We start from the raw sequence: 13980 nt of genomic DNA, 5'->3' as shown, positions 1-13980 counted from the left end.
GGTCTTCAGAAGCACTTGGTACCCCCAGGGTCCCTAAGACAACCCCTGCCTCTTGGGTTATCTCTCCCCAACCCCACTGGGGAGATCTGATCACAGGCTGTCTGCCACTCATCAGCTGCTACTGTGACCTCAGCTCCTTCACCATACATGCTGACACTGTCACAACAATACTGTGAGGCTCTTCTCCTTAAGCTGTTTCCCTTTTGAGGAAGCCAAGGCACAGAGCAGTCATGTCACTTAATCTGGGTCTGTACTTTAGAAAGCGATAGGGTTTGGAGCTGGCTCCTGAGCCCGTGCTCTTAACACCTCTGCCCACATGGCTGCTTGTACAAGTGAGGGGGAGGTAGGGGCTTTGACTGCATCCCAACTCCAAACTCAACCCCCAAGATCACAATGGGACTCTCTGTAGCCCCTGGGCCGACAGCTGGCAGAGGCTGCGTGGAAGTTCCTCCTGGCTCCCACAATGGGACTTGCCCAGAACGTGCTCACCTTAGACAGCTGCCACCTGCTTATGCCCCCCTTCATCTGGGGGCCAGGATACCCCTTCCTCCTGGAGAGTTTGGGGAACTGGCCTCAGGCCACAACCACAGGAGGACACATCATCTCCCCTTGCAGGCACTAACCTGGGCACCCCAGGGACTTGCAACAGACCCCAGGCCTGCTTCTACATCCTCCCTGAGGCTCTGGGCCATCCCCACAAATCAAAGCCCCACACCAGCTCCAGGCATCCCATCCCGAGACTGCATTTTAATGAGTCCAGGGGAAACACTTTCCCCAGAGAGATACTTATTCCTGCTTATCTTCATCCGCACCTTTCCTGGTCCAGAGGCTTTGCCTGGGCTCAAGCGATGATGGAAAAGTGCCCTCAGAGGATGAGGCTGGCATGTTCCGAGTTGTGATTCCCCAGGCGGCGGTGGAGCCGAGGGCTCAGCCCTCCCCGTGGGGACTGAAGAGGCCTTATTATTATAATAAATCAGTCTCACTTGATTAGCTGCAAACGGTGGAGTGATGTGACCATATGTCACTTGGGCATTAAACAAATCCTAATGAGCTAAGAATATGTTTGTTTTAGCTAATTGACCTCTTTGGCCTTCATCAACCACTTGGTAAACATCCTCAGATAATGATTTCCAGAGAGCGGATTGTGGCTCTCGAATGTGCTGAGAAGGTCCCCCGGCCCCAAGACCACCTCCTCTGGCTGCCAGCTGAGGCACACATGCGCACCTGCCTGTGGCCCCCCAGTCCCAGGAGGGTGCACTGGCGGTAACGGGGTGAAGGGAAAAGAGTGCAGCCAGGCGGCTCTCCCAGCGCTCGTCCCTGGCTATGTGACCACACTCTGAGCCATAGCTGTCTTATCTGTTAAGTGAGGGCAATCCCACTCCCAGAGGAATGGGGAGACAAAGCAGGGGTTCTAAGGTCTAGGCTCCGTGGTAGGTATTCTTGGAAATCTGTGCCAAATCAGTCACCAGCTGGACCCACGTCACTTCTATGCGAAGGAGCAGGCGTCCAGCAGTTCTCTGGGGACTGATGATCTGGATACCTGTGGGGTCTGGACCACAGAGACCTAAGTCCTCCAACTCAGTTCTCCTTGCAAGCAGTGGGCCAGGGGCCAAGTCTTCAACCAGCGAGGGTCTTCTTTAGCCAGGATAATGGATGCTTGTTAGATCTCAGCGCTAACTTCATCTGCCCTGGAATCACCAATCCCGTTCATCATGCCCCACAATGAAGTTCAGACATTTCACTCCTATCATCTGAAAGTTGTCGGGGGGAACCACTTTGGTTCCCTGGATGCATTAGCAAGACAGGGGAAAAAAACTTCAAGCCGTGAAGTAGATGGAGCCTCAGACTCAACCTCAGCACGGTCTAAGTGACTGTGACCCCACAGGCTTCTTCTGGCTGCCCTCACATCCCCCCACCTAGGATGGTGGGTGTCCGTTAGCTACCGAACTCTGTTTCTTCAGCTACAAAACAGAGCAACTATCTGACACGGAGAACTTATCAGTAATTGAGTGCTTCCTTCTTCCCTGATGCGGTCAAGTGCCTTACCCATATTTTGTCACTTAATCTACACAATAAGTAAGACACTTCCCTAAGGCCACAGAGTAGAGGGTGGCAGCACCAGGTCCCCAAGTTCTCCCTAACTCCAGAGGGGTGTGTCACCCAGTGCAGTGGGGAAATGCTATTCACTTGCAGGTTAATAACTCTGCTTTGCAAGGTGGAGACTGTCAGCCTGTAAAGCATGGGGCACAGTGCCTGGCACGTGGCAGGAACTCAAACGGTAGTTATTCACGTTAGTCGACCAGAGGTGGCGCAGCAAGATGAGGCCCCACCTACCTTCTGAGTCAAACCACTTCCGCTGCTTCTCCCCAGTCCCCAGGGCTGATGCGCTTGAATTAGACAGGATTAAAGGCTTACCGGAGCTGGAAGCTGCACCCCAACTCCCGTGTTTAGCCCCAGACCTTCTGTCCGCTGGCTGAGAAGGACGTGGGAGAAAGGCAACCGCGCAGGGCGGTGCTGTTGCCTGGCGCACGGTGTCAAGAGAGCTTTTGTGCAGGAGCCAGCCCTCCCTCTGGATCCCCATGTCAAGAAAATGGGCCCTGCTCCTGCCCATGCTGCTCTGCAGCCTGGCTGGCCCTACACACCTATTCCAGCCGAGCCTGGTACTGGACATGGCCAAGGTCCTCTTGGATAACTACTGCTTCCCAGAGAACCTGATGGGGATGCAGGAAGCCATCGAGCAGGCCATCAAGAGTGGTGAGATCCTGGCCATCTCAGACCCTCAGACTCTGGCTCATGTGCTGACAGCTGGCGTGCAGAGCTCCTTGAACGACCCTCGCCTGGTCATCTCCTATGAGCCCAGCACCCTCGACGCTCCCCGGCAAGCCCCAGCACTCAGGAACCTCACGCTAGAGGAACTCATTGCGGGGCTGCATAATGGCCTCCGCCATGAGGTTCTGGAAGGCAATGTGGGCTACCTGCGGGTGGACGACATCCCGGGCCAGGAGGTGATGAGCAAGCTGAGGAGCTTTCTGGCAGCCAACGTCTGGAGGAAGCTCATGGGCACCTCTGCCTTGGTGCTGGACCTCCGCCACTGCACTGGGGGCCACATTTCTGGCATCCCCTATGTCATCTCGTACCTGCACCCAGGGAACACAGTCCTGCACGTGGATACCATCTATGATCGCCCCTCTAATACGACCACTGAGATCTGGACCCTGCCTGAAGTCCTAGGAGAGAACTACGGTGCCGATAAGGATGTGGTAGTCCTCACCAGTGGTCGCACAGGGGGTGTGGCTGAGGACATCGCTTATATCCTCAAACAAATGCGCAGGGCCATTGTGGTGGGCGAGCGGACTGTGGGGGGGGCCTTGGACCTCCAGAAGCTGAGGATAGGCCAGTCTGACTTCTTTCTCACCGTGCCCGTGTCCAGGTCCCTGGGGCCCCTGGGCAAGGGCAGCCAGACTTGGGAGGGCAGCGGGGTGCTGCCTTGTGTGGGGACACCGGCCGAGCAGGCCCTGGAGAAGGCCCTGGCCATCCTCACTCTGCGCCGCGCCCTGCCGGGAGTCATCCAGCGCCTGCAGGAGGCCCTGCGGGAATACTACACACTGGTGGACCGCGTGCCTGCCCTGCTGCACCACCTGGCCAACATGGACCTGTCCTCGGTGGTCTCCGAGGAGGATCTGGTCACTAAGCTCAACACCGGCCTGCAGGCCGTGTCTGAGGACCCCAGGCTCCTGGTGCAGGTGGTCAGGTCCAAAGAAACCTCTTCTGGGCCCGAGGATGAAGCTGAAGAACCCCCGGAGATGGTCTCGGAAGTGCCTGAGGACGAGGCTGCCCGGCGGGCCCTGGTGGACTCCGTGTTCCAGGTGTCTGTGTTGCCGGGCAACGTGGGCTACCTGCGCTTTGACAGGTTTGCCGACGCCTCAGTGCTGGGGGTGCTGGCCCCGTACATCCTGCGCCAGGTGTGGGAGCCCCTGCAGGACACGGAGCACCTCATCATGGACCTGCGGCAGAACCCTGGGGGGCCGTCCTCCGCCGTGCCCCTGCTGCTCTCCTATTTCCAGGGACCCGACACCAGACCCGTGCGTCTCTTCACCACCTACGACCGGCGCACCAATGTCACGCAGGAGCACTTCAGCCAGACTGAGCTGCTGGGCCAGCCATACGGCAGCCAGCGCGGGGTGTACCTGCTCACCAGCCACCGTACCGCCACCGCAGCCGAGGAGCTGGCCTTCCTCATGCAGTCGCTCGGCTGGGCCACGCTGGTGGGCGAGATCACGGCAGGCAGCCTGCTGCACACGCACACGGTGCCCCTGCTGGAGACGCCCGAGGGCGGCCTGGCGCTCACCGTGCCCGTGCTCACCTTCATCGACAACCATGGCGAGTGCTGGCTGGGGGGCGGCGTGGTCCCCGATGCCATCGTGCTGGCTGAGGAAGCCCTGGACAGAGCCCAGGAGGTGCTGGAGTTCCACCGAAGCCTGGGGGAGTTAGTGGAGGGCACGGGGCACCTGCTGGAGGCCCACTATGCTCGGCCAGAGGTCGTGGGGCAGACAGGTGCCGTGTTGCAAGCCAAGCTGGCCCAGGGGGCCTACCGCACAGCAGTGGACCTGGAGTCGCTGGCCTCCCAGCTCACAGCAGACCTGCAGGAGATGTCTGGAGACCACCGTCTGCTGGTGTTCCACAGCCCTGGCGAGATGGTGGCTGAGGAAGTGCCCCTACCACCTCCCATCGTCCCCTCCCCAGAGGAGCTCTCCTACCTCATTGAGGCCCTGTTCAAGACAGAGGTGTTGCCAGGCCGGCTGGGCTACCTGCGTTTCGACGCCATGGCTGAGCTGGAGACGGTGAAAGCCATTGGGCCGCAGCTGGTACAGCTGGTATGGCAGAAGCTGGTAGACACACCCGCGCTGGTGGTCGACCTGCGCTACAACCCTGGCAGCTACTCCACGGCCGTGCCGCTGCTCTGTTCCTACTTCTTTGAGGCAGAGCCCCGCCAGCACCTCTACTCTGTCTTTGACAGGGCCATGTCGAGGGTCACAGAGGTATGGACCCTGCCCCAGGTGGCAGGCCAGCGCTACGGCTCCTACAAGGACCTCTACATCCTGGTGAGCCACACCAGCGGGTCGGCGGCTGAGGCTTTCGCTCACACCATGCAGGACCTGCAGCGCGCCACCATCATCGGCGAGCCCACGGCTGGAGGGGCGCTCTCTGTGGGCATCTACCAGGTGGGCAGCAGCCCCTTATATGCCTCCATGCCCACGCAGATGGCCCTGAGTGCCAGCACTGGTGAGGCCTGGGACCTGGCTGGGGTGGAGCCAGATATCACCGTGCCCATGAGCGTGGCCCTCTCCACAGCCCAGGACATAGTGGCCCTGCGTGCCAAGGTGCCCACTGTGCTGCAGACAGCTGGGAAGCTCGTGGCAGATAACTACGCCTCCCCCGAGCTGGGAGCCAAGATGGCATCCAAACTGAGCCGTCTGCAGAGCCGCTATGCCAGGGTGACCTCAGAAGCTGCCCTGGCCGAGATGCTGGAGGCTGACCTGCAGATACTGTCCGGGGACCCACACCTGAAGACAGCCCATATCCCTGAGGATGCCAAGGACCGCATTCCTGGGATTGTACCCATGCAGGTGAGTTACAAGGGAGACTTGGCACAGTCCCAGGAGAGAGTCAACCAACTGTCCACACATCCAGGGCTCTGTGCAGGGTGCAAGGCAACGGCTTCCAGACGTGTTTTCATGTTAAATTTTTCACCAGTCACATCTTTCCTCTCTCTCACCCTGTCTTCCAGTCCCTCATGTGCCCATGAGGTCCCTAAGCATCTCAGGAGAACATTGGTACCCACAGGAGCTCAGTTTGAAAAGTGCTAGTATAGAAGGAGCTTCACTCTTGGTTGGGTAGAATGCAAGGGTTTGTAGGGCTTCTCATTGTCAGTGTTGGAGAAAGAGGTTGGTAAGTCACATGAGGTCCCCGTGTTTTCCTATTCTGGAAATGTGGGGTTTGTGTGCATCCACATCACCTGCCTGCCTCAGGGGTTTGCAGTTTGTGTGAATGAGTCAGGGGGATGGAGACAGGGAATCAGCACAGGTCCTGGCATCACAGTTTCCTTGGAGCTAGAGCATGGAGCCTGGGGACAGGTCCAGGAGTGTCCACGCACAGCCTGGACAACCCTGCAGTGAGGCTGCCCTGGTTAGACACCAACTGCCTTCTCCCCTCCCCCAATGCCAAGTACTGTCTCCCAAAGGAATTGCGCTGGGTGGGCGTGCACCACGATACAAGGGCCAACTGAATGGGAAATTCTGGGCCAGGCTGTGTGGTCAAGATATTTGAAGCCAGCACTGCAGGTCTGGGGAACACTAAAAAGTTAAATCAAGGCTGAGGAGCTTTGCTGCAGGGTAGATGAGGGAAAAATTCTCCCTATCAAGGGCCAAAGCACACCGCAGGACTCACCAAGAACTCCCATCAGCAAAGAGCTGGATCTAAAGCACCTTTACAGCACCTCTCCATGGTGTTTATCATCTATGATATAACTGCATAGTCACAACAAGTAGGCAGGGCAGCATTCGTCCTGGTTCCCTTGAAGCCAGGACCTGAGACAGGGGCTTAGGTGCGGTCAGTTGATGTGGGAGGTGGTCACTGAAGCAGGAGTGAGGGAGCAGGGAAAGTGGGACAGGAAGTGTGGGCGCATTATTGAGCCTGTTGCTTCTGAAGATTGCAACAGCGCCCTGACAAGTGTGAGGAATGCCTCTGCAGACATGACCCCACGGCTCCCGCTCTCTGTTAGCTAAAGGTCCCCCTGGGGACATGAACTCTCTCAGATTCTGGGGCAGCTTGGAGAAGGTCCTGAAGTAGAGAGTAAAAAACAAGGGTATGCTAGAGGCAAAGCCCTGTCAGCCTGGGTCAAGCTGTGGCTGAAATCAGAGGAGGGCTGAGGGCACCAAAAGCATCTACTGCCGAATTGTTATCCCATTTTACAAAAAGAGTAACTGAGGCCCGGAGGGGTACAGAGGAGAGCGGCCCATGGCCCAAGGACTTGTGACTGAGGTCAGCACAAGGCCTGGAGGTCGGGTGTCCTAGTCAGCAGGGGTGTTCCTGGTTTGCAGTCACCTGGTGTGGATTCATATTCTGGATCTTCCACTTATTAGCTGTGTGACCTTGGGCAAGTTACTTAATCACTCTGTGCTTCAATTTTTTTCAGTAAAAAGATGGGGATAATAGTGTCTTCTCTATAGTAACTGCTACAACATGCTCAGCACAGGGCCAGACCCCTGGTAAAGACTCAAGGGCCCAGTAGTTCTTGTCTTCAGATGATGATGTCTTTAGATGATGAGCTCAGAGACAAGAAATGTCTGGGGAGCTCAGGGGAGTCAGAGTGGAGACCATGCCTGGGCCTTTCAGCTCTGACGCCAGGGTGAGAGGTTGGCACCCATGAGCATTCCCTGTAAGGAGGCTGCTGACCACTCATTGGGGTTCATATCCCAGGCCCACTACCCATGTAACCTCCCGGATACCATCAGGAAAGGCCCTGGCACCTACAACCTCCTTAGGAAATGTTAGCTCCCTTCCCGTGGGCTCAATATATCTCAGGATATAAAGGACCTCCATGACACCCACTTTCAAATCTGACCTTTCACTGTATCTGGCAGAAGTGACAGGGGGTGGATGCTGGGCATGGTTTGGCAGGAGAACAGGGAACCATGGCTATGGGAGAGTTTGACCTGGACTTTCTTCTTTAGCGGAGCTAATTGTCCATTTAAGTACTATGGTCAATAATGAAATAAAGATACACAGAACCTTAAAAAAATTTTTTTTTGCGCTTTCAAATCTTTCCTCTCCTGACACGGAGCCGACCTCCCACTCTTTCAGATCCCTTCCCCTGAAGTCTTTGAAGACCTGATCAAGTTTTCCTTCCACACTAATGTGCTTGAGGGCAACATTGGATACTTGAGGTTTGATATGTTTGGGGACTGTGAGCTGCTCACCCAGGTCTCCGAGCTGCTGGTGGAGCATGTCTGGAAGAAGATTGTACACACGGACGCCCTGATCGTCGACATGAGGTCAGTGGGCGGGGCTCAACAGTTCCCAGCGAGGCTGGGTCAGCTGCTGGAAGACAGTCAAAGCCATGAGTCTAGTAGGGAAGAAAGGACCCTGGGACGCTGGGCAGAACCCAAGTGGAATAGCCCGCCTGGCTCTCAGGGCTCTGGCCAGCTATTCTGGGGTTCTGGTTTAATTAGCCAGGTGGGGCCCCACCACTGTTGGTTTTTTTTAAGCTCAGGTGACCAAGTCTGAGAACCACTGAGCTAATCCAGTGGTCCCCAAACTTACCTAGTCACAGGATTCAGTGAGGAGAGAGCGGAAGGGTGACCTTGAACACACTGATTCCAGGACCCCTCCCTGCTGAATCCAAAGCCCCAGGAGTGAGGTCCAGTGATCTGTATATTTAACAGGCATCATCCAGGTGACTGATGATCAGCCGTGTTTGGGACAGCTAGGCTTCCACCTGTGCTTGTGTCTCACATCTCACAAAATCAGCCCAGGACAACCCTGGTCATGAGAATCATAAAGCCAGTGGCCCAGAGAGAATTTGCGATTTAGCCACTATTGTTGCAAAAAGAACTCTTTACTCTACAAAATGATTGTTGGGGGTATGCTTTCAGCTAGACCTCTCATCTGCTTCTGTGAAGGTATGCCTCATACAGGTTGAGTTTCCTTCCGAGAGCTGGGGGAGGGGACTTGGGAGGGTAATGGGTAGAAGAATGCCCTTCAGTGACCAGACCGCTTGTCACTCCCGGGGCCATCAGCAGACGTGCCCTGGGCACCTTCCATGGGCACTGGGAAGGGGGAAGCCAGCTCCCCTGGGAATTGGACACTTTGCCCCCCCACCCCACCCCTGCATCCCCAGCTGCTGGATTGACTGAGAGGGAGCTCTGGTTTCTGGCTTGCAAAACTCTTGTGATTCTTAGTCGTCACTAGGTGGCGCTGGATCCCAGAGGCGGACTCTCCTCCCTGGAAGATGAACCATTTCCCAGGGCTTGGGTTTGGGTATACACAGAACTTGACCTTGGGGACTCCTGTGGCACCTCTGATGACTTTATTCTTCCAACGCTCTATTGAACATCCAAATGACCCTGATTCTAAGTCTCTTTCTGCTTAACTGTGTCATCCACATTTCTCTAAAGAGGAGACCCAGCCCACAGGTGTACTTTGCTTAAAGATCCTTCCAAGCCAAGGTTTGGAGGTTCAGATGCTAAAGTCATGGGCCCTGAACCCATCCGGGTCATCCTAGACCATCAACTGGAAGAGACTCCTAATACACTGCCAGCCCAGGATTCCTCGTTTCACAAATAAGGAGACAGGAGCCCAGCGAGGTCACATAGCAGGACAAATCCAAATAGCCTGGAATGATCACAGGATCCCTCAACCCCAATGCAGTACCACAACTCTGAACACTCCACCACACTAAGAGCCATGTTAGGACACCTCAACTAAGATACCTAGTGGGTTTTGTGAAATTATCAAGCATGAAACTAGGGAAGACAGTGCTCTCAAAATGTGCAGGCAGCATGGGTGCATGGGAGCAGTCCATGGTCAGTAAGCTGGGGAAATTTATCAACAAGTTCCAGACTGCAGGACTTAGGGCCTTTAATATAACATATACAATATGTATCACATAAGGTATTAATGTGTGAACAGAAGGGGTGGGTAAGTTATGCAGTATTTTCTAAATGAATTTGACCACAAAGTCTCTGGTTCTCAAGAATCTTGTACTCTGGGAAATGCCAACCAAAGAATTCTGTAGGAGGAAGAAAGGACACCAGACTGAGGCTGCCTGGAATTAGAACCCTTCACAGGGCAAGGATTAGGACACCCAGAGGGGCACTGAGGGCTTCCCTGTGGGCTCCGCCCCTCACTGGGCAACATTTCCCTTCCCTCAGGTTCAACATCGGTGGTCCCACCTCCTCCATCTCTGCCATATGCTCCTACTTTTTCGACGAAGGCCCACCTATTCTGCTGGACAAAATCTACAACCGGCCCAATGACTCTGTCAGCGAGCTCTGGACCCACGCACAGCTCGAAGGTGGGTACAGAAGCCTTTCCTTCCTATTATCATTCTAGAAGCTTCTGGGAAATCAAGGAAAGACAGTTTGGGTTCAGGTAAAAGTAACTGTAGCTAGAATATAAAGCCCCCGTCCTATGCCATGTACTCTGTACATAAGACCTTTAATCCATGCAAAACCTGTACCATTATACCTATTTTCTAGATGAGAAAAATGAGTCCCAACTAGGTCAAATAGCTTGTCTAAGGTCACTCAGCTAATAAGTGATAGCTCCCAAACTCGAACACTGGTTTGTCTAAAACCAAAATGCCTGCCATTCCTGCCACAGCAACCATCAGCCTGCAAGACAAATGTAAAGGTAGAAGGGTCCTCGGGCCATCACCAAATCCCATGGCGTTTCCAGTGGTTTTCCATCTCACCTGAACTCTCAGCAGCTTCCCAGCACACCTACCTAAAGGAAGTTCATAACTCTGATGGGGCTTCTGTTACCTGCCCAGAGCAGTGGCCAGAGGAAGCAGTACAGGCCCCGCACTTTACAGAGCCACGGGTCTCCAGCCACATCCCAGGTGGATAGCCTTGCTCCATCTCCCTTGCCTAGCTTGCAAAACCAAGGAACCTGCGCATCCATCTGAAAAGAGGGGGCTGGGAAACCAATGGGGGGTGTGCCTCCTCCGATCAGAAAAGCACCCTGCAATTTTCATTTGCATACTTCCTTATCACACAAGCATTTGGGGGGAATCTTCCAAGATATACATTCAGTAATATTGCAAAATATAAATAAAAATCAGGACCAGGTGAATTCTCAATTCAAATAGACATTCAAGACCAGTAGTTAAAAACAGATCTGCAGATCATGGGGTCTTGGAATTGCGATGTCCAGTACAAAAGCCACATGCCACACATGGATTGAGATGCATAAAGTGTTCAGTGCACACCAGATTTTGAAGACTTTTTATGAAGAAAAGGATGTAAAATATCTCAATAATTTTATTGATGACATTTTGAGAGGAACAAATTTTGGATTTATTGAGTTAGATAAAACAGTATTAAAATTCATTTTATCAATTTTGTTTTACTTGTTTAATGTGGCTTCTAGAAAACTTGAAATGACATACGTGGCTTGCATTCGGGCTCATGTTGCTTTTCTATTGGACATCACTGTCCTAGAGGGCTGGCGTCATTAAGTCACAAACTTGGCTCTTCTGAGGGTCCAAAGTGAAGAGAGTCTGGTCAGGTTAGCCCTTTTCTCGGGTAAGTCAGTCCAGCCTCTTCCCATCACTGGTGATAAAATCTCTCAAGCACTGGCATGCTCGGGATCCGGCACACATCCTTATCCCCATTTTACAGATGCAGAAACTGGGGCTCAGAAAGGTGGGGTGACTTGCCTGTAGACACAAGGACACAGAACTAAATCCCTGGCCCTCCTCTCTGGAGTCTAAGCAGTATGGAGAAGGCAGGTGCCCAGGGTGGGGACTTGACTCCCTATTTTGAAGGGCCTTATATTCTGCAGGTGAACGCTACGGCTCCAAGAAGAGTATGGTCATTCTGACCAGCAGTTTGACAGCTGGCGCCGCAGAGGAATTTACCTACATCTTGAAGAGGCTGGGCCGGGCACTGGTCATCGGGGAGGTGACCAGTGGGGGCTGCCAGCTGCCGCAAACCTACCACGTGGATGACACCGACCTGTACATCACCATCCCCACTGCCCGCTCAGTGGGGGCTGCAGACGGCAGCTCCTGGGAAGGGGTGGGCGTGGTGCCTGACGTGGCTGTCCCTGCAGATGCAGCCCTCGCCAGAGCCAAGGAGATGCTCCAGCACACTCTGCTAAGGGCGAGGCGGAGCCCACGCCTGCAGGGCCGCCGCAAGGGCCACCGTAGTCAGAGCCAGAAAAGGGCGGGACCTCTGGGACACATCCAAGGGGCACCCAGGCATGAGGTCCTGACTGAGGCCCCCAAAGGGCAGAAAAGGGGCCTGCTGCCCTCTGGCTAGGCTTGAGAATCAGAGGTACCCTTGGAGCTCATATACCTGGTGTCTTCCCAATTGCCAGCATCCTCTCTGTTGGAACACCTCAGGACAGGAAGCTCACCCCCTTCACAAAGTCAACCCCCTCCAGGGAAGTGAAGTCCATATCTATCCCTACCCACGCTTCTTAGTCACCAACCCCTGGTCCTCATGCTGTCAACTAGAGCATCTCTGTCCAATAACGTCATAACGTGAGCCACGGATGCCAGGCACATGTGTCACTTTACATTTTTAAGGAAAGTATAAAGACGCAGGTGAAATTAATTTTAATAGTATACTCTAACCCACTATATTCCCAGTAGTATCATTTCAATGCGTATTCAATATAAAAATTGTTACGAATGAGATGCTTTTGCACCAAGTCTTTGAGATCCGGTGTGTGTCCCGCGCTTATAGTACATCTCCATTGGCACATGTCATGGGTCTAGCACACAGCAACCACCTGCACCTCGTGGCTCCCATGTGGGACAGTGCAGGCCCAGAGGTCAGGAGCCCCACTCCCCCGCTACACTGTCCCCATTCTGTCGTCCCTGCACCTGCATCTTCCCCAGTAGTGTACCTCTCCCTCTCTGCCCTGGGATCATTTCTGTCCCCGCCATGCTGTGTAGTCCTCAGGGGTGGAAACCGTCCTACGCATCCTCGTCTCCTACCGCCCAGCACTGACACAGGCAGTGGATACACAGTAAACACAGTAAACACACAAGGCTATCAAGCTGCAAAACTATGCTTTCCTCCAAGCAGCAGCCCTCAGACACACGAAGACAAGTTCAGTTTCACTTAGAACCCTCTCCTCCCTGCCCTAAACCCTCCCAATCCAATTCTACACAGCAAGTCTATCTTTCCTTCACGTTCCTTCCATGACCTTGTTCTCCTGCTTCTGCCACGGACCCAAAAGTGAGCTCTGGTGCCACACAGAATCCCGCCATGCAGCGATGCTACCAGAGGGGAGAGTGGCCCTGGGTGGTGGTCTGGGGACCTGCCCTGCTCGTCCAAGTGCAGCCTGTCACTGTGCCAGCTCTGGCGACCAAGATGACTCCTAACAGGGTGAGAAGTTTGAGGCAGGCAGAGCCCAAGACCTCCCCCAGATTTGAGCCAGCCCTGGGAGACCTGGAGCCCAGGGGTAACCTGGGGGGATGAGAGGCCCCCGGTTTGTGCCCTGGGTCCATGCAACTCTGCTCTGCTAGAGTCACAGGGACTCAAAAATGAGAGACCTCGGAGGCTCTGCCCAAAGTCATGGTGGGGCGAGGCCTGGAGGGCGGGGAGATCCCAGTGCACAATCCCTGCTCCCAGAGCTCCAGGCTCCAGGACTGCCAGGGTGAGGATGAAGTTCTGGTCCTGTCTGGCCTGGCCCTCTGGTGAGTCCAGGCTGCAGCTGCCAAAGGCGACTCCCCAGGGCACCAGGCATGGCCTGGGCTTCATCAGCCCCCTCCCTAGACCTCAGAGATGTGGGGAATCTGGGCCACCTCCATCCCTAGGGGTTTCTCCACTAGAACACCTCAAAACAACCCTGTCTAAACTGGAAAGCCCTGATGGAAGGCAAGATTTCTCTCCAGCTCCTTTTCCTCCTGCTAAATTCAAGTAAGATTCATGACATGATCGAATTTTAGTAGTTATCATACATACTCACATTTTTCTTCATTAAACCTACTGCTATCCAGGCAAATGTGTGACCACATTATATGCTTACACTCTAGGACTCTCTCTCTTCCCTCTTTCTCTCTCTCTTACATACACCCACAAAGAGATACATACATATATATACATGCATATATATGTGTGTGTGTGTGTGTGTGTGTGTGTGTGTATATATACACACACAGCTGTGAGATGATTACCTAAATCAAACAATGGTTTCTTCTAGATGGTAGCATTTGGGGTGATGTTTTAACTTTCTTATTTATAC

General features: G+C 54.1%; 1 protein-coding gene across 1 annotated transcript; it reads left to right on the top strand.

Moving 5' to 3' along the window:
• Positions 1–463: 463 nt before the first annotated feature.
• Positions 464–12044, top strand: RBP3 (retinol binding protein 3; the record flags this gene model as incomplete). The annotated part of the gene is made up of 5 exons (XM_079711723.1): positions 464–557; positions 2482–5627; positions 7864–8054; positions 9933–10075; positions 11566–12044. The coding sequence occupies 5 exons, from the start codon at positions 464–466 to the stop codon at positions 12042–12044; spliced, it is 4053 nt and encodes a 1350-aa protein (XP_079567849.1).
• Between the last annotated feature and the right edge of the window lie 1936 nt (positions 12045–13980).

This window comes from Hyperoodon ampullatus (genome assembly GCF_949752795.1).
Source record: "Hyperoodon ampullatus genome assembly, chromosome: 1".
In the NCBI taxonomy this organism is placed as follows: Eukaryota; Metazoa; Chordata; class Mammalia; order Artiodactyla; family Ziphiidae; genus Hyperoodon; species Hyperoodon ampullatus.
The sequence above is the reverse complement of the archived record's forward strand: the minus strand, read 5'-3'. Positions and strand labels throughout refer to the sequence as shown.